Genomic DNA, 19,363 nt, shown 5'->3' with positions numbered 1-19,363 from the left:
CACAAGAAATTATATATTTTACCAGTTACAGCATATTCATTCTGATACTATCTTGCAGTGCTTTATGAAATGTAAATTGAAATACACTGTCAGCATACAAAGGGTTTTCATATGGCATATTCCTGCATCGAGTGCATATGCTTCTAAATTAATGAACTAAAAGCTTCATGCCTTTTATTTGTGATGTCCCTAACAGAAGAGAATTTGTGACTATATATGGGTATGTAGAGAAGAGATTGCAATGGACATTCTGAGCAAAACCAAACAGAACAAAGATAGGCACGATTGTTCCAATAAACATCAGACAATTTTGCAAGTCTGAACTTTCTGCAAATTTCAGCTAGCTGTATAAAACCATCCCACTCAAAACTTTGATATTTAGCTCTGACTTGCTTGCTTCTTTTTATATCACTGTTACTGTTTAATAATAAAATAAGACCCCCTAGAAGAAAAAAAGCCAGACATCTTTTTGTAATGAATCAAAATGACACATATTTTATTGGTAATTTAGTATGTTTACACTGCCTGAATGACAGAAGTTGCTATTATTTTAAGTGAACACAGAAAATGAAATATAGAAATATTTTACACAGTTATACAGAACAATTTAAAAAAATTCTTTAAGCATTACTTGAGTACATAAAACATTCTCTTGCTAAGCCAGCTGTGTGTTGAATAAGACCTGTTTGGGACACTGAAATGTCACAGCTCACAGCAGATGCTCTGTAGCTGTCAAATTTTGCATTTGATTCTCTGAGGTGTAGTACCAATGTTTCCATTCAGTTTAGGCAGAATTCAGAGCAGATGGGGCAAAATACTCTCTGAAGGCCAAAACTCAAAGTTGTGATGTAATTTCTTACAAGTTGTTTTTTACATCTTGAGCCATTCTGTATCAACTCTTCAGACCATTGGGACAGATAACTCTTACTGTCACACCACTCTCAGCAAGCACATCAAACCCCTGTAAGGATATCTATGCCTCTGCAGTTGTTCTGCTACTCCCATTTGAGGCTTAGAGAGCCTCAAACTGGGTGTTTTACCCCACAAGCTGGTTTTACCCTCTTTTCCTAACTTTTCTAATCAACTCTTTTTGAAAAATAAAAAATTAGATTTTTTAAAATTCAAGCTAGCAAATGTCAGCTAGGTTTTTTGATTAGTTCTGCTCCCACTGAATTGAATGGTTAAACATTCACTGATTTCAGTGAATGGAGGAATAGACCTATACTGAGGATTTCAGAAAACACTTGTGTTTAGAGATTTAATCTTAGCTAGAACTGTATAGGAGCAGAAATCATGAGATTTTTTTACAGGAAATGAGAGCTTCACTAAAAATACTGCTTTGAATAATACTGAAAAAAACCCAAAAAGTGTACTAGTAGTTATATATTAACCCCAAAAGGGGGCCGTATATATGGGTTTTACTTGCAAAACCTAAATATTTGACTTAAAAGGACTTAACATAGAATTAGTCCAGGAAAAAATGAAAAGTATGTTACACAGTTGCCAATACAACAGCTATATTTTAAATAAAAATAACAATAATATACACGTACAATATTGTAACCATATAACTTGATGAAAATAACACTGATCAGTAATAAACTTAGTATTTAAGTGATTATCCATCCTTGACAGATGAAATGCATTTCACAGAAATAGATGCAGGTAGGGTGAAGTGAAGTGAAGTGATATTCACGGCTTACTGTGAGAAAGTTACCGTGAAAGTTAAGGTAAAAATGTAAAGAACAAAACTTAAAATAGATTTATATTTATAAAAGTTCAGTGTTAAGGCAGTTGAGTGCATGTGCTGCAGAAAGTTGGTAACAGCAACCTAATGGTAGTCAACATGCATGCTTGCACACAATACTCATTCACACACACACACACACACCCATGCTCAAATGCATGTGTATAGGTTCTCCTCAGCTTGATTATACAAGCATACACTTACTAGCTTTTCATGGAGGCAACATCAGGATTGGGGTTCACCTCCCCCATTACTAGCTGTCTGCAAGGTAGCTGTAGCTACCTAAAGTCAGAAACCCATTTAAGGTAACATCAGCTGAACATTTTAATGAAGCTGTTTTCATCCTGAGTATATTTAAGGCAGTTTATTAAAAAATCTGAAGTTCATCAAGATTGGAAAACAAGGTAAAATCCCTTACATATGAAATTTGGAAATGTATAATAAAAAAGTTCCTGAGTTTTGATAAATAACTTTATTATAATAAAATACCAAGCCTATTGAAAACATGTCTTTTATAAAAGCATGTTGTATGACATTTTTCTTGAAAAACTCATGCTTTTGTGCATGAAATATGTTCATAAGTCTTTGGGGACATCTATAACAAATTAATAGGAAATGAAAACCAAAGAATGACCTGTCATGTATGTACAGAATGTGCACTGCTCCCGGCAACACACATCATGTTTACTACAGGCATCTTTATCTTTCTGTTTTCTTACAGGGTCCTGCCCATATCTTAATACTTTACAATTAATTATGTTTCTCTAAACTATTTACAAATGCAGAAACTAATCACACATCTTCCTATGCCCATAAATATGGAACTACAGAAGTAGAACATATTTTAAAACAGTATGAAGATGAGTATGCTACATAGTAGTTTTCTCTAGAAGTACAGTTCATGAATTATTTTCTTTATGAAGATTTAAATCTAAATGAAAATGGATTCCAAATTCCCTCTCTGTTTTCCTTGGTTATATTTTTTTCCACCTGCTATTTCTAAAGAATTTTTCCCCAAGACAGTATTTGGATTGCAAAACCAGTTGTAAATTTTTGCAAAATTATTTCCAGTAAAGAACCATCAGGCTCTCAATTGCCCATTTTACATGGAATACAATCAATTTGTTTTCAGCTAAAAATAGCTGAAACACTAGCCATTGTTTGATTGTTTCTAGTAGAATCAATTTTTTTTGGTTTTGGTGTGTTTTTCTCTATTTTGCTATGAGTAAATACAAATACTCATACCCAAAGTGCTGTCAAATGCAATGAACATGCGCAGTAGTTACAGAATGCTATTTATAGAATCCTCGGGAGGTTCCCTCTAACAATAATAGGTAAAAATAATCATCAAAGTAAAAGGTACTTTTGACTTTACTGCATTCTTTAATATTTTCAGTAGCTACCTCTATAGTAGTCCTGATAAAAATTCCACTTTTTTTAACATTTAAATTTCTATTGCAAAGTATTTGATGCTTTATTTAAAAAAACCCTCACATTACTGATGCTGGTTAATTGGCTTTATAGAGCATAATATATTGAGTTATATATAACAATGGCTTTGATCCAATTAACTTTATATTAGTGGCGTCAGTTCCTACAACTGTTACAGAGAATACAAATGACTGTTTAAAGTTCAGGAAGTTGGGATCATTTGGAAGTGCTGATTCAGAAGTATTCAAGTGCTAACAATGACTTGTTCTTTCTGTGCTTTTCTTCAAGTTCCATAAATGACGATTTTATAAATGGCTGTGATTTTCAATGCAACACAGTTTTAGGGCAATATTTTTTCATGCTCTTTTTTTTTGTGCAAATACAAAACTAGATATTTCTGAACGTTACCATCTCACTGAAAGTAATTGCCACTTTTACTTATGAAGGCACCATCTTTAATGTAAAAGAATATACCTTTTATGCTTGTTTTATGAAGAGCTGTACTTGTTACTGGAGCGGAAATTATCATATCCGTGATCATTAGCTTTGAACTTTAAACAGGACTGCCTTTCCTCCAGGGACAACAGATCTTTGGATTGGCACCAACAGCACAAGCAGGACTGTTAAAATAAAAGGAATAAACATTTTACATCACTTTATTTTGCACATGTGGCAAAATGCACTGAAAAGCTTCCCTTCTACAAGGGTACAGTAGGAAATGGCAAATATACAAGCTGCCGTTTGGGCCGCTAACTACTAGGTTAGCAACATGAGTGCTGGAAAGCAGCAAGAGTTATACTGAGTTACATATGATGACAGCAACACACATACCCCTTCAAATTTGGTCCGCAATTCTAAATGCACCTGAAAATACTCCTTTTCCTTTCTCTCATAATTTTTCTTGGGAAAAAAAGGTAGGAACATCTATACTTTCTAAGCAAGATGCTGCTGTTTAGCTCATTTTTTGATGTGGGAAAAACAAAGCCAGCTGAAGAATGGTGAACATCTACATACAATTCATTCATTTACTAGGTGTACTTGCAGACCTTTTTCTGAGGCTACTGTCTGGTCTTTGGGTGCTGGAAGTCCATCTGGTATTCCTTACACCTACTTACTTCCATGCTCAGGATGCTAAGGACCTCTTACATGCTCTCAGCTCCAGTGACTCTTTCAGGGAGCCAGCAACATAAAGAGGCTCCATGACCACCAAGACCAACACTCCAAGAGCAACATGACCAACACTAAAACTTCTGCAGCGTGTGCTGTCAGAGTTATGTGGGAAATTCATTAACATTACTAGATGTAGAGCTGGCTGGCTTCTGACTGAAAGATATAGCCAGTAAGAAATTTACGCAGCCAGGCAATGAGCCTATCAGTAGCTGATGGTTAAATGCTTGGCAAGAAAATAAAAATCTAAGAATTGGTCATAGGCAATACAAGAACTCTGATACAGTGCCTGAAGGTGGAAAGGGGCCACAGATAAGTCCAAATCTTGACATTTTTCAAGTAGACAAAAAGGCCGAAGATCCACATGTAATCTAGAGCCTCAAATCCTATGTGTAGAATTAGTGCCCAGGTCTGTTCGCTCACACCAAGACAAAACTACCAAGAGGTCTGTCTCATCAAGTATTGGCACTGGAAAGAGATGAGTGGATACTTGCACCCTCTGCCTTACAAAACTGATTTAAGTGCTCACTCAGGGTGGGGGGAGCCCAGTGTCAGTGCCCTCCCCACTGGACTGCAGAGGATATGGCTACGTGAATCTCTGCAGCACAGCCTGAGACTGCTTCGTCAGTGCTCTGGAAATGGCTGGGTGCCAGGTTCAGTCAGGAAGTGATGTAGCACTCACAGGCATGGTGCTGAGAGGGTTTGTTATACACTCTGCTCTTTTGCTTTCTCTTTTTGTTCCCATCAAACCTTAATTCCTTTCTAAATAGCTTCAGCAGGACAGGGAGAGAACACTTACTACAACCTGGTTAAAATTTAGAGTAAAATTTAATGATAATTTTAAACACTTTGTGCCTGTTAAGAAATGAATTTTACTGCTGACATGATCTTTTAACCAGAGGAGCAGCTCCCAGCAGCCTCTTACCTTAAAGCAGTTTTGGAATCTTTTGCTCACCAAATACAGAGCTATTGGATTGATGCAGGAATTCAGTGAAGCCATGTTGATACCAATGTAGTCCATCACAAGGAAAAAGCTGTGTGGAAATTAAAGTGAGACACTTCTCATTTTCTCTTAAAAGGCATAGTAGATGTTTACAACTATGAAAAGTGGACTCAGCTTCATTAAATGAAGACTAACTATTAAATGTTATAGTAAGGGGGATTCAATTAACAGGATTCAGTCATGGAGATAACAGTTGTGCTTAACATTAAAATCTGAATCCGTCGACTGTTCTCATGCAAGTAACTTCAGAAGATCCAACCACCTTAACTTGAGGAAGAAAATGTTCATGAAGTTTTTCTGCACAAACTGAATCCTAACTGTTCTGTTGAAAGGGAAAACAGGGACAGAAATCTCCCTTCTACTCTTAAAGCACCACAGGACAGTGGGACAGTCCTAAAAGGGATCAGGAGTAAGACAGGGAGAAGAGAGGAAATTCCTCACAATTTTCTTTCTATGCTGCTGGAGTGAAAGTAGAGGGTCCTGAATAAAGAAGCAGGGACAACTTACGACACATCAAGTAAATTAGTTCATTAGGAAATCCAAATATGCCTATGGAGAATTCCAGCAGTGTTTAAGCATTTTATTTTTGCAGTCTCACCTTAAAAGTTCACATCTGTTGGGGTCCTTCTGATCATAAATAGTGAGTTTTAATATTCTGCTTAAGTGAAGTGGAAGCCAACACAAAGCAAAAACAAGTACCAGACAGAACACGGTTTTGGCCACCTCACGTCTCTGGGAAGGAAAATTGGACAGAACAGGGTTATAGTTTCTGATTCCTCCTGGATTGTTGTCTTCTAATATCCAAATGTTTAATAAACAAGATAAAAACCTTATCAAAATAGGAATTAGGAGAACACTGAATACCTTATTTTCCTGGAATACGTACTTAATCTTTTCTGTTGTTTTAGATGTCTTGCACTGATTCACTGTATATCTTACTTCAAAAAGTATGAGTAATAATATGAAAAATCAAGGTCATGAAAACAGTAATTTAAATTAAAATTAAGAACGTATTTGTCTCCCTCATCACTTTCAAATACCAGTTTGTTTTCAATTGCATTTTCTTGTGCTTTGATCTCAGGTCTTAAACGCGCCAAGAGATTTCAATTAAGGCTTTAAAGAGGTAAGAGGAAAAGAGCACAAATACACTTTATAGAACAAATGTAGTTTAATTCTAGTGACGTATGATGTTTGTGTCTGGTGCACTGCTAACTTGAAATGTATGTTGCAATGTGTTTTGTTTTACTAATGTATACTGACTACTAACCTCACCAGAGTTCAGCAAAAACTTGTTTCAAAATAGTTAAGTTTCATAACATCACATTCTAGAGTACAGCATGAGTTAAATTTGCATTACATAATATCTAGCTTTAATTATTATAAAGAAAAAATAAAAACTACAAAACCTGAAGCATTAAAACCAAACAAGACAGAATGTAGTGACTGTCAGTTAAAATCTTAGCTTTCTGAGGGCTCTGCTGCATACAGATGTATATGAGTTCAGCAGCACCACTGCTGGGAAACTCTTTACTAGTAACCCTGAAGTCATGATATAGGAACTGAAAACAACATAGCAGTAAAGTCAGTAAAAGTATTATTGTCATCCTGTCTACAATCAGCAGAGTTGTCAGGCATAAAATGTTTACCTGTTTTAGGTGGTCATTTAAAGCAATCTGCATCCCACTTTTCTTTCGTAACATCTCACAAGTCATGAGAGTATAGAAAAATGCTGTGATGGCCAGTGGCAAACAAAAGTAAAAGCTGAACAGCCACCAGTCTTTAGCTTGCTTGTAAAACTAGAATAAAAAAAAAAAGGCAAATCAAAAACATTGTTAGGAGTTGAATTTTGAGCATTTTCTAAGTGTGCTATAACTAATTCATCAGTCTATCCTGAAAAGCATCTCTGTAAGGTGTACATTACAGATGAGAAAACAGGACAAGACAGTAAGTAGTATGTTAAAACCTACAAAATGTCAAATGTTTCTGAACGCTCTTTTTTTAACCAATATATTTCAAAAATGTCAGCATTTCATTTGAACATTAGATTTACCTACATGTCATAAACACCTGTGCAGATTACAATTCACACAACACTGAGAAGATCCAAGTTACTTTTCTCGAGTTTTTATAAATGTAAGGGTCTTACCATCATAAAGGATGTTTTCTGTGTGGGATGAAGCAAGCAGATTCTAAGATCCTTTCCTCTGTACTCCATTGTAATCATGTCAAATGCAATAGCTTCTGGAACAGCCAGTATCACTGATATAACCCAGATCAGTACAATTTCAACAGCAGTCCACTTGGGCACTCCAATTCCTTTAATGCGACTCCAAGAAGCAACTGCTCGATACCTGAAGCAACAGCATTTACAAATTAAAAATATGAGAAAAACCACCTGGTTTAACTGGCTTAAACTCATCTTATTTGTATTATATTGGCTGAATGGGAAAGTGAATTTGAGCCAATGCCCATATAGAAAAGAAATTATAGTTTCATGAAAAATGCGTCTTACCTATCTATACTGAGGGCACACAAACTCAACACTGTGATGCCCACTGATGCCTTTTGAATGAAAGGTACTAATTTGCACATTTCAACACCAAAGGGCCAGTCCTCTGCAAGTAGCTGTGAAAAGAAAACAATTAGAGGTGAGATTTTTTAAACAAAAATTCCCAAAGCCGAAACATGGAATTTTTTCTTGACTGCTTTTCTTTTCTGCCATGTCCTGTGAACAAGGGTTGAGTTGGGTTTGTTGAGACTGGTGAAGACAAGGGTCTGGGGAGACCTTGTAGCAACTTTTTAGTACCTAAAGGGGCCTGCAAGAAGGCTGGAGAGGAACTTTGGATAAGGATATGTAGTGATAGGATAAGGGGGAGTGGCTTTAAAAAAAAAGAGGGTAGGTTTAGGTTAGATACTAGGAAGAAACTTCTTACTGTGAGGGTGGTGAGGCACTGGAACGGGTTGTCTGGAGATATTGTGCATGCGGCCACCCCTGGAAGTTGTCAAGAACCAGGTTAGATAGGCCGTTGAGCAACCTAATCTAGTGGAAGGTATCCCTGCCTACGGCAGGGACATTGTAACTAGATGACCTTCAAAGTTCCATCCAACTGAAGCCATTCTATGATTATATGTAAAACTTTGTTAAGAAGAACCTTGTCACAAGGGAGTCTCTGAGGTGTGTGTCTTAAAAACCAGATAGTAGCTTCAGAGTTACTCCTTGGCAGGGCAAGGATGTGAATTCAGGCTTAATCCTGACTTCTTAGCCCTGCAAACTCCACTCCTTTTGTTTCTAACTTCATCATCCTAGTGTTCCTCATCTCTATTGGCTTTATCTGTCTTGAGTGTTCATTGCTTTTCTTACATGTTCCAAGTAACTCTTCATTTACTAGAAATATAGAAAATTACTTGAGACTGATCAAAACAGGGACAAAGCCAAAAAGGACACATCTAGGGTGGAATTTACTTGAAGCTTAGTGCCTAGGTTACATCAGCTGAGAAATCAGGCAACCCTGGAGAGAAACGGATCTCGCATAGTTTTTAGCTGACCATCCATGTGATAACAAACAAAGATATCCACTGGACACTCATGGAGCCCAAACAGCAAGTTTGATCTCAATGTTACACAACAGGTAAAGACAGATCAGATGAGTCCTGCACTAAACAAAATGATTCTGTGTTATAGTACCAAAGGGACTATCTGCATATTCAACCTAATTATAAGTGCTATGGAATAAACAAAGAGGCACAATAAATTTCAGGTTCCTTCAATTACACTTTGAGTTATACACTTTGATAGAAACCTTTTCACATCACCAGCTGTACATTTTATCTGATATAGGGGACAAGACTTATTGGACACAGAAAGCACCTTCCTCACAGCTGATGCTATGAACTGTTTGACCGTAGCTTCAGTTTAGAAACATTTAATCTTTGAACTCTGCTGTGAGCTGCTCTAATGGCTCAAATGCACCACAGCAACAGCCAAATCTTCCAGTTCTCAGAAAAACAAGACTGTCCAGAGCAAGGATTATGCCAAGAAATAGACGCAATTGTTATATGTAAGAGTAAACTTTCTGTATTTCTGTAATTAGATTATCTAAACCCATCTCTGTTTTTCATAGCTTTCTTCAAATGAGGCCTTTTGGATCTGTTGCAGATAGAGGGCTACAAAATGGGAAAGAAGAAGGAAGAAGAATGATGACTACTCCAAAGAGGCTGAAAAATCTTTGCCTTGGCTCAGGGCTCTTCAAACATCTCATTTAACAGAATTGTAAGAGAAGAAGAAATAGCTCATGATACGCATGTATAGATTTCACTGGGGACCAAACTGAGGGTATGAAGGCTCTGCTGAGGGTTCTGGACAGGCTGGATTGATGGGCCAAGGTTCATAAGAACAAGTAGCGAGTCCTGCCCTTGGGTCACAACAGCCCCATGCAGTGCTACAGCCTTGGGGAAAGGCTCGAAAGGCCTGGTTGAATAGCACCTGGGAGTGCTGGTTGACAGCTGGCTGAACATAAGCCAGTAGTGTGCCCAGGTGGCCAAGGCCAGTGGTATCCTGGCTGGTATCAGAAGAACTAGGGCAGCGATCATCCTCCTGTACTCAGCCTGGTGAGACTGCACTTCAAGTACTGTGTCCAGTTCTGGGCTCCTCACAAGGATATTGAGGTCCTGGAGTGTGTCCAGAGAAGGGCAACAGAGACAGTGAAAGGTCTAGCAAGTAAGTCATATGAGGAGTGGGTGATGGAGCTGGGGTTGTTTAGCCTGGAGAAAAGGACGCTGGGGTGAGACCATTTCGCTCGCTGCAACTACCTGAAAGCAGCCTGTAGCAAGGTGAGAGTAGGTTCCTTCTCCAAGTAACAAGCAACAGGACAAGAGAAAGTGGCCTCAAGTTGTGCCAGGGGAGGTTTAGATTGGGTATTACGAAAACTTTCTTTGCTGAAATGGTTGTCAGGCTTTGGTACAGAATGCCCAGGGAAGCATTCTAAAAGCATGTACATGTGCCTCTTAGGAACACAATATGATTCCATGTTCCTTAGGAACACGTTTAGTGGAGAACACAGGTGCAAGGTTGATGGTCAGAAGTCTTTTACAACTTTAAGAATTTCATGATTCTGTAATTGAAGATAGCCACAGAGGGATGAGGTTGTAATAACCATACAGTATCATTTCTTTATATGATGTCAGAAAATAACTCACTCTGCAATTAAAGTATTTTCAGTAAATCCTCTCCCTTTTGGGTGAGACTTCTCCTGAATTGCTCCAAGGGGGTGACAGTGACCATTACTTTTAAAACTGCTATGTGAATAATTACAGGTGTTCTTAATGTACACTCTACAGAATCAAATGCTACCTGGACTAATTTAATTTATATAAATCAGACAGTGAACTTCCAGCCTATCACATCTAGTTGCTAAAGAAATCAAGAACTGGGTACCAAGTACATTGTACACTTGTTTATGACTCATTAAAAAAGCACTTCAGAGCTTTGGTCAAATCTCTGTTGGCAGATTCTGTTGAAGTCCCTGTCTCTCTTCCCTAAAATCACAATGGTACAGTGACATGTCAGAGATTTCCCTGAACTAATACTTATCCATCAGGTGCAGACACTCTTACCTGTGCTCCAAGCTGACTGGATTTGAGCAGGTTCCAGTTTGGGACTCATGTAACTGGATTATAAAGGGCCACCATATGAGTGAATGCAGTCTACTGAGAGAGAGGGTGCTTGGATTTAGCACAACATCAAAATATTACTTGCATTCGGCCAGCTTAAATCAGGGCAGAATGGACACACAGCTGTCTGCAGTGCATTGGGAAACATTTCATTTATCTCTTGCAGCTGATGGATTGTAAAATTTGAGCATTTTAATGCATGAGTCACAAGTTTCTCTACCATGGTATTGCAAACAGTTATTAATATGCTTTACACCAAAAGCTTGAAAACATTAAGAAAGTAAAAGGTAAAAAAAGTAGAATATTTTAATTGCTGAACTGTTTTTCCTTGCTTTCTTTTTGTTCTCTGTATTGCCATCTCAAATAGTGCCTTAGAGTGAAGATCTACCGTATTCAGGAGCATCACGTTTGTGGACAAGAGCAATGATTACTCTTAGTGAAGTAGAGATATAGTCTATTGCAACTGTGGTTGAGTGAAATGATTTTCTTATGAATCACAAGAGAGAGTAGAAAGCGTGTAATTTTACCAATGACAAATGACTTAGAACCATGAGATGAGATACTGCCAAGTGGCAGCAAAGAGAAAAATAATGTTGTGTTTTTCGGGAAAATGCCAAGAGAAGTCTACCACTAGCTATATTCAGAGTGACCTTTTCCAGTGTTCTGTAGTAACTTATTTTGCACAGGCGAAGCTTTAACTGCTAAGCAGCAGAAATGCGTTACAGATGAAATAGAATAAAAGGACAGGGAACACATTGTACAATGGTGTGAAATCATACGTGAAAGAACCAATACATCTCATGCACTCCTAGCCAACACTTTCTCACACCAGACAGATCTGAGCCTAAACTGATGTGCAGGCTGCACAGCTATGAAAGTAACCCCAAGAGATGTTGTGACTCAGAGACACACCTGTGAATCACAATTCCTGCTCTGCTTCCTCTTGGTTGTGTAAGAACTCAAAGATGTTCACAATCCACTGCTGGAATGCACTGCATGCAAGCATGATATGCTGCTCTCGAGGGCTCTCAGCTGCTGTGGTCACCAGTCAGAAGGCTGACATTGTGGCTCCAGCTCACTACTGTTGACTTGGGGCAGTTGGGCAGGAAGAAGTGGCAAAGCATGCGAATATTTACTTCAGTGTTCTAGTTCTAAGCAATGAATACACATGGGAAATGCAGAGCAGGAATTCATATTTCCTCCAAGCTGTGTGTTGTCTAGTTCGCAGGACAGCGGGATTTGGTTTTCATCATTATGAGCTGCACTTGGCAAGGAAAATCAGATATGCAACTGTACACCTAATTCATAAGCAACAGTTTTTCAATATATCAGTGAAATGACTAGCAGATTTACACCTGACTTTATATTTTGATATAGAAGGTCATGCAGATAAAATATTTTCCAGTATTTTATAGGACCAAGCATTTTTCAAAACAGAAAATTTGCTCAGGAAACTAAGCTTATGGTAAGGGATAAGTCATAGAACATTAAAAAACTTATTAATATTTAGCAATAATTATTTCAGGGTGAGGATCTTCCCTCTAGACAAGAAAATATATTTCCTGCTTTCTAGTGAAGTAAGAATGCTTTACTGATCTATCCAATAAACTGTAAACCTTAATATGAGGCATGCCAGTAGTTTCTTGTATCTTTATTAGTAACTTCTGCTTAGAAGCTTCATTTAAAAATAATTAAGATAAAGTAATAGTATACACACATCTTGAAAATGACAGAAACCTCATAATGTGGTGGCAAAGTAAAAAATTTCTGCAACTTCACAACCCCAGTGAACAGACTGCATGAAAACTAACCACTTAAAAAGCCATGCTACTGTCAGACTGTGATATGTAAACACAGGATAAAAACAAAAACCAAATCAGAGGAAAACTTTTGAAATTTGTCACATGTATCTTTTAAGTGAATGTATACACAACAAATGTATACATAATAAAAGTCCTAAGTTTACAAATCTATATTAGCATCATCTAACTTATTTCAGCTTGGAGATCCATCATGTAAGTGTTTTAATAACATTCAGACATTTCCAGTACCCCTGACTTCAGAGTAGGCTGTTCCCATCTAACTACAGAACAAAGTTACCCTTCCCCATTGCCTGCAGAATCCAAATAGGTTCCTCCACTGGACAATTCAGATCCTTCTTAAGTGCCTATAAACTGCATTTGTGCACTAAGTTCTTCTTAAGCAAAACAGACTTCTAGCTTGATATGGTCAAAGATCAATAAACTTTGCCTAAGAAGGTCTGAGATGAACTTTGCAAGGTCCCAAGTAAATGATTTAGATGTTGAAAGAAAGGAAATAATGCATTTCTTCCAATAAAATTACCGTTATCTTTAACATCAAAAGAACAGTGACCAAGAGCTCTAATATGGAATAATAGCAATGTTTTCTAAAGACAAACACCTTGATTTTCTTTAAAGTTAGGAAAAGGCTGGCTTTCGCATGATGCATGGCCTAGAGGTACTCACATTACAAGAGTTGGTAAGGTCATCAGAAATAAATTTCCATAGAGAAATCTTGCCTTTTTCAGAGCATAGCTGGATTAACAAAGGAGCCAGTTTGTGTCTACATGGGATATAGAGTCCCTAAACTGCTCTTGCTTGTATTTCCAGTGCTTGATAATGCTATATAATGTTAACCATAATTTTTATGTTGTTCCTAAAATACATTACTGAAAAGAAATCAGTGCCTACAAAGCTGAGTCTGGCCTTTGATCGCCAGTTTGGATAAAGACCAGATTTTTTTCCTTCTTTGGAAACTTTTTTCTCCATATTCTATTGTGCTCTGAGAAAAAGGAACCTTTGACAATATTGCCAGGAAGATATTTTCTCTCCATCATCTGTATCATAGCAAGTTGATAGTCAGAGTTAAGAAAACTACACAATAATATGCACAGGATAGGTTGTTTCCCTTGTTAAAAATCCATTGGGACAAGACAATAAATTGTATTTAATGTAAGAGAATATGTATCACAAAATGGGAGAGTGAGGTGTTGTTTATGTATCAGGTGTTTACGTATGTTTATGTTATTGTGTTATTATGGCTTTTTAAGTCTACAAGAGGCAAAGGTAATATAAGTTTGAAATTTTCAGTCTTGATGTTTTGGTGTCTTACACATATGACTTATCGACTTTATTGACTTCAGAAATAGCATAAGCCTCCCAGAACTGCAGACCTGTATTGTCGGGTGTCCAAGCTGCCATTATGTTGTCTTCCAAAGATTAAGTGCAGAGAAGGATATAAAAAGTTCACTGACCACCTATTTATCCTTCTGCTCCTTAATTGCTGTTTGCAGCCTCAAATTAACAGGGACAAGCTTACTTAGTCTGTTTTGTGAAGCAGTTGATGGGCACAGGACCACTTGCACATCCAATTAGTAACAATTTTGCAAAGTATCTGCACTGCCACAACATTACATACTGCAGAATGCTTGTATCATACTTTACTTCCCACTTGGCAGTTTGGAGATTCAGATGAAGCCAGACCATTTTGCAGGATCCTGAATGCTGAAAAGGTCTGCCAGGTTCTGCATGCTGGAACTGAATGTCCCTCAAACCCTCATTTCTTACCTGCTTTCTTGATTGTCAGACAGATCTGATACTTAATATTTTCTACTGAATCTATTGATTGGTATTCAAATTTATGAAGTGCAATGGACTAATTAGCATCTTATGAATTGGACTGCATTTGCCTCACAATGTAGATAACACCTACTTTTCTTCAGATATCCTTGATTTAAGTAAGTGACATCACTTTTCATTTGTGTACTTTTTTCAGCTACTTACATATTCACTTACACAGTCACAGGGGATCCGTGTTGCAGTTATCACTTTTAATACCTAATAAAAAGCTGCTTCTTGTGTGGATTCTGAGTTGGGTCCTACGGATCTGTCTGGAAAACATTCATAGGCACTTTCATCCTTTCTAGGACAAGTGTGGAGTGAACTGCTGCCATTTTATTAATATGAGAAATTCTCTCACACTCTTTTTCACACAGCTGCCTAACTGAGGATCTGGTAGCAATTCTGAGTCTGGATCTGTTTAATCCAGTCTTAAATTGTTTCAAATTGCAAGTTACAACTGTTAAGTATACTTGATTTACTAACCATGCCTTTGCTTCCCATATTGCTGGGTGACTATAGCCAGCTTTTGATTGTGTTACTGTATTCTCCATCAAAATGTTGCTCTGCAGATGGAATTAAATGGGATGTGGACTTGATAAAAAGTTATCAACAACTCAAGCCACCCTCAAACTCTTGATTAAACAAACACAGTATCTAATGGAGGGCTTTGTTTGAGTTTTTAAAGTTCTATTTATTCAAAACTCCTGTCTTAAACCAGTAAATCTTTAATTCAATATAAGGGATAATATAAATTGATTATGGGCTCTTCATTAAGATGAGTAGCAGCATGGGAGATTTAGCACCTGAGAACTACTCTGCAGCTTCTAGCATTACCAATAGCACAATAAAAATCCTTGACTTGCAGCTGGTGTAATATTTATCTGTTTGCAATCTGACCTTTTATTCCTCCTGCTCCAACCTACTCATAATTATATACTTGATGACATTCAGTCAAGATAAGAACTGAGGTATATTATTGCATGCTACCATTAATTTAATATTGAAATAGTATCACTGAGATTGCAAAATCTTGTACTGAGCAGCTGTTACTGATTTAATCTTTTTGAGTTTTCTGAGAACAGATGAAAGAAATCTTTTTGTTCAATATATGTTTTTACAAAAACATTTTTAAAGCAGGTTAAGGGATTTTTGTTTTCTAAATCCACCCTCATTGAGAGGAGTCACTCCTCTCTCAAGAACTAAGATAAATGTATATATATTATCAAATCCACTGAAACTGCAAAACTAAGAACTCTCATGTAATGCAAATTAACTGGCTCACAAATTTCACACAGTGATGACATTCTCTGCTTTGTAATACTTCAATACTTTAAAAGGCTGAAGATAGAGGATTCTTTTATTTCAGCAGTTTCTGGGAGTAATCATAAACCTATCCCTTTAATGTGGCTTTATAAAGCTAAAAGTAACAATTCCCAGTTTAAAATCATGCATACAAAGCAAAGAGAAGATGATAGATGAAGGCTATTATGTTCACTTCATGAAGTAACTGATGGGTGTTTAGGGATCCAGACTTTAAACTCTTAAAGCACAAGGAGCTCTGTTATTTTCAGTAACCCTTGCAAGAGTACTCATTGCAATTAGAGGCTGGATTCAACTGCGCAGCTAATTCCTGAGGACAAATGGACTGCACAAGCTGGGTAGACAAGACAGGGGTTGTACTCCTTCCATGGCAAGTCTTACTACGTCAAAGGACAGACCAAAGACCGTGTAAGACGAGCAGGCTCCTTCTAGGCTGCCCGTGCTGCAACATGAGTGAAGCAGGGTAAAAGGTTCACAGCTTGGGAAAGCATCGTACCTTCCAACCACTAGACAGATACAACCGCTCAGCAGGACGATCTTGGTTTCTCTTGAAAAGCACCCATGCCAAAAGCAACTGTACAGACTTAAATGAAGTATCATGACCAAGTCTGCCGCAGCTGAGCAGGAGGGACCGAGCGGTACCCAAAGGAAAGGATCTTCCGTGCCTCCTCTCCAGTCTTTGAGGGAAAGGAGGGAAAGGGTAAACCCACTGCGCATTAATCTACTGCATTTACTTCCTTTGTCCTTGTCACGGCACCTGTTTCCAGGTGATTTTCGTAGCCTGACGTCTCCATTCTGCCCCATTCCCAGCCTGGAACGCTGAGAGGGATGGGACTGGGACACAGTGAGCGTGCCATTTGCGATCACTTCTAATCAGAAAACCACTCTCCGACGGTATTTGGCTTGAGGTGAAGTCCACCTGTGTTTCCTAGCTAGCAAGGGACGCGTCTCCCCGCGGCGCGAGCACCGCACCCCCGAACCCGCTCCCGAATCCATTCCCGGCCCCTCCTCACCTTGTAGACGTTGATGGGGATGTCGATGATGATGTGAAGCAGGTCGCCCAAGGCCAGGCTGGCAATGAGAATGTTGGGACCGTTCCTCATGCACTTGTTCTTGTAGATGATCCGCAGCAGCGTGGAGTTGCCGATGATGCCCAGGACGAAGACCAGGCAAGAGACCACCGTGTTGATGTACTTGAAAGTCTCCTTGATCTCCGTCTGCCCCGTGCACATGGGGGGCGAGGCCGGGCGTCGCTGCCCGCTGGCCACCCCTCCGCCCTTGGGCAGCGCGGCCGGGCGGGACGCGTTGTGCTCGGCGCCCAGCACCGACGGGGCCCTGTCCGTCGGGGGCACGGCGTCGGCCGCCGCCGGTGCGCTCTGCCTGCCCGGGCCCGGCCGGCGCAGGGAGTCGTCGCCCTCGGCGGCGGCGCGGCAGCTGAGGAGCAGCAGGAGGAGGAGGAAGGTGGCGGGCATGGCTCCGCGACACGGCCGATTGTCCGCCGTCAGCGCCGACCTGCGCGAAAGAGAGGACAGGGAGTCAGCTGCGGGCACACCGCGCCCCGCCGCTGCCGCCGCCGCCCAGCGCCGGGCTGGGGCGCTGCCTGTGCACGGCGGTGCTGGCGCTGCGGATGCTGCAGCTGGCGGGGCAGCGCCGGGGCGAAAACCCGCGAGGAGGCCGGGGCGAGCAGCCCACTCCGGCTGGACCTCCTTGGCGTCGCCCCGCTCTCTGCCCCGCTCCTTTCCTCCTCACCTCGCCGAGTGGAGCCGAGCCGATCCTCCCCGCCCGCCGGCCAAGCGAGGGAAACGCGCTCCGCCGGTTGTCGCCGCGCTCCGCGTCCCGGCTGTCTGTCTGTCTGTCTGTCTGTCCCCGCCCGGGGCCGGCTGCCGCCGCTCGCCAGCGATGGGCGCTCCCCGCTGAGGAGGCGGGAGGGACGAGAGCTTGCGACAGCGCCCGGTGGCTGTCAGCCGCGAACCAGACCCCGTGGCTAAAGCCGCGCCGACGGGGCAGGGCCCCCCCTTTCTAAAATATTCAACCGCATCTGGCCCATCAGTCACAGGCAGACCCCACCCGCGCCCTCCTCCCTCCGCGGAACCCGGCCCAGCCTCTCTGCCCGCCCGCCCCGCGGAGCTTCCCATCACGGCTGTCAGAAGTTTCCCCTGGCCGAGGGGCTCCCCACCTCGCTCCCGACCGGGCGACATGACCTGCGACCTGCCCCCTTGTCTTGTACTAGTCTGGCTGTGGCAGCCTAAAGAAGTAACTTTGCGGGCTTTGAAACAAGTTTTCAGCTTGGAAGGATAGTTACAAGAGGTTTGGGTATCGCTGAAAGAGAACTGGGAGAAAGGGAGCATTGCCCCGCTGTCCTGTCCGAGTCTCATTCCCAGTAGCTGGGTACGGGGTTCTCCCCCATGCAGACAGCCCCTTGCACTCCTCGAGGCCACACAAGCTGGAGAAGCTGCTTGTGCAACGCCTACGAGATTAGTGCCACGTTTTAGAGCGCTTCACAAAGCGAGATAGTTTGTATACCCTACTTACATTAGAAATAGTATTTTGACTGCTCTGAAGGTGCGGTGATCCAGTTCGGTTGTGTGTTTGGTTGCCTCTTTGGGCAGCCTTAGCACGGCGTCTGAGCTCAGTGAGCTCGTTCCAGTCGCTGCACCCTTCAGTGAAGCGTAAGGAAAGGAGCAGAGAGATTTGTACAGGATTTTGTGGAGACTAAGAACAGCCTCTGCAGGCTAGAGACAATTGCATGTCTAATTAAAAAGAGTTGCATTTAAAGCTGTTTTTCAGCATCTCTACGTACATCTCCCTAATTTATTTTTTTTTGTTTAAATAATACTGGATGTTAAATCATGAATATATTCATGCTTCATTTCAGAAACGACACATTCACCTGTTATTGACATACTCATAGGGGAAAACACTGAAAACCGAATGCTTTTCTAAAAAAAGTGTGGTTTGATCTATCTCATCTTTCCATCATCTCCTGATAACATCTCCTTGAGCTGCCATAGCAGACAGGCTTTTCTCATCCTCACCTGACTTCCTTTTCACATATCAAACACCTGTCCTATTTAATTATTCTTGATCCATTTCCTAATTTATGCCATGCTGATTTTTCTTCCCATTTTAAATTGCAGTATTTGTGGAATAAAGGCACCGGAGTCACCTCTAAACTGTACAAGAGTAGCTGGAGGCTGATTGCATACCAGCTGGAAGACTGAACTTTCCAGGTTCAGGCTTTTCAAGACCGTGTTGTGTAGCATGATTCATTTTGCAACACCAGGACCAATTCCTCTCTCAGTGACAAGAGTATGAACATTGAATTCAATATTATATTCTGAGCCCTGGGGATTTAAACAGTCTTTTCAGTTTTCACTTCTGTAT

The 19,363-nt window shown here is 40.3% G+C and overlaps 1 protein-coding gene across 1 annotated transcript; it reads right to left on the bottom strand.

Moving 5' to 3' along the window:
* Window positions 1-472: 472 nt before the first annotated feature.
* EDNRB (endothelin receptor type B) lies at window positions 473-17,812 on the bottom strand. The gene is made up of 8 exons (XM_071549649.1): window positions 17,729-17,812; window positions 16,993-17,491; window positions 7,861-7,973; window positions 7,495-7,699; window positions 6,995-7,144; window positions 5,947-6,080; window positions 5,271-5,379; window positions 473-3,798 (listed from the first exon to the last, which is right to left on the bottom strand). The coding sequence occupies exons 2-8, from the start codon at window positions 17,449-17,451 to the stop codon at window positions 3,667-3,669; spliced, it is 1,302 nt and encodes a 433-aa protein (XP_071405750.1). The 5' UTR covers window positions 17,452-17,491; window positions 17,729-17,812; the 3' UTR covers window positions 473-3,666.
* Window positions 17,813-19,363: the final 1,551 nt, after the last annotated feature.

The sequence above is a fragment of the Pithys albifrons genome, chromosome 1, assembly GCF_047495875.1.
Source record: "Pithys albifrons albifrons isolate INPA30051 chromosome 1, PitAlb_v1, whole genome shotgun sequence".
NCBI classification, from domain to species: Eukaryota; Metazoa; Chordata; class Aves; order Passeriformes; family Thamnophilidae; genus Pithys; species Pithys albifrons.
This window is presented reverse-complemented; position numbering and strand designations above follow the sequence as displayed.

Excerpts from the sequence above, each read along its gene's own strand:
- EDNRB (XM_071549649.1), bottom strand. The coding sequence starts at position 17,451 with ATGCCCGCCACCTTCCTCCTCCTCCTGCTGCTCCTCAGCTGCCGCGCC. Across the intron at positions 7,145-7,494 it reads AGAAAACATCCTTTATGATG|TTTTACAAGCAAGCTAAAGA; the intron begins GTAAGACCCTTA and ends TTTTTATTCTAG. Across the intron at positions 3,799-5,270 it reads GATTCCAAAACTGCTTTAAG|TCCTGCTTGTGCTGTTGGTG; the intron begins GTAAGAGGCTGC and ends TTATTTTAACAG.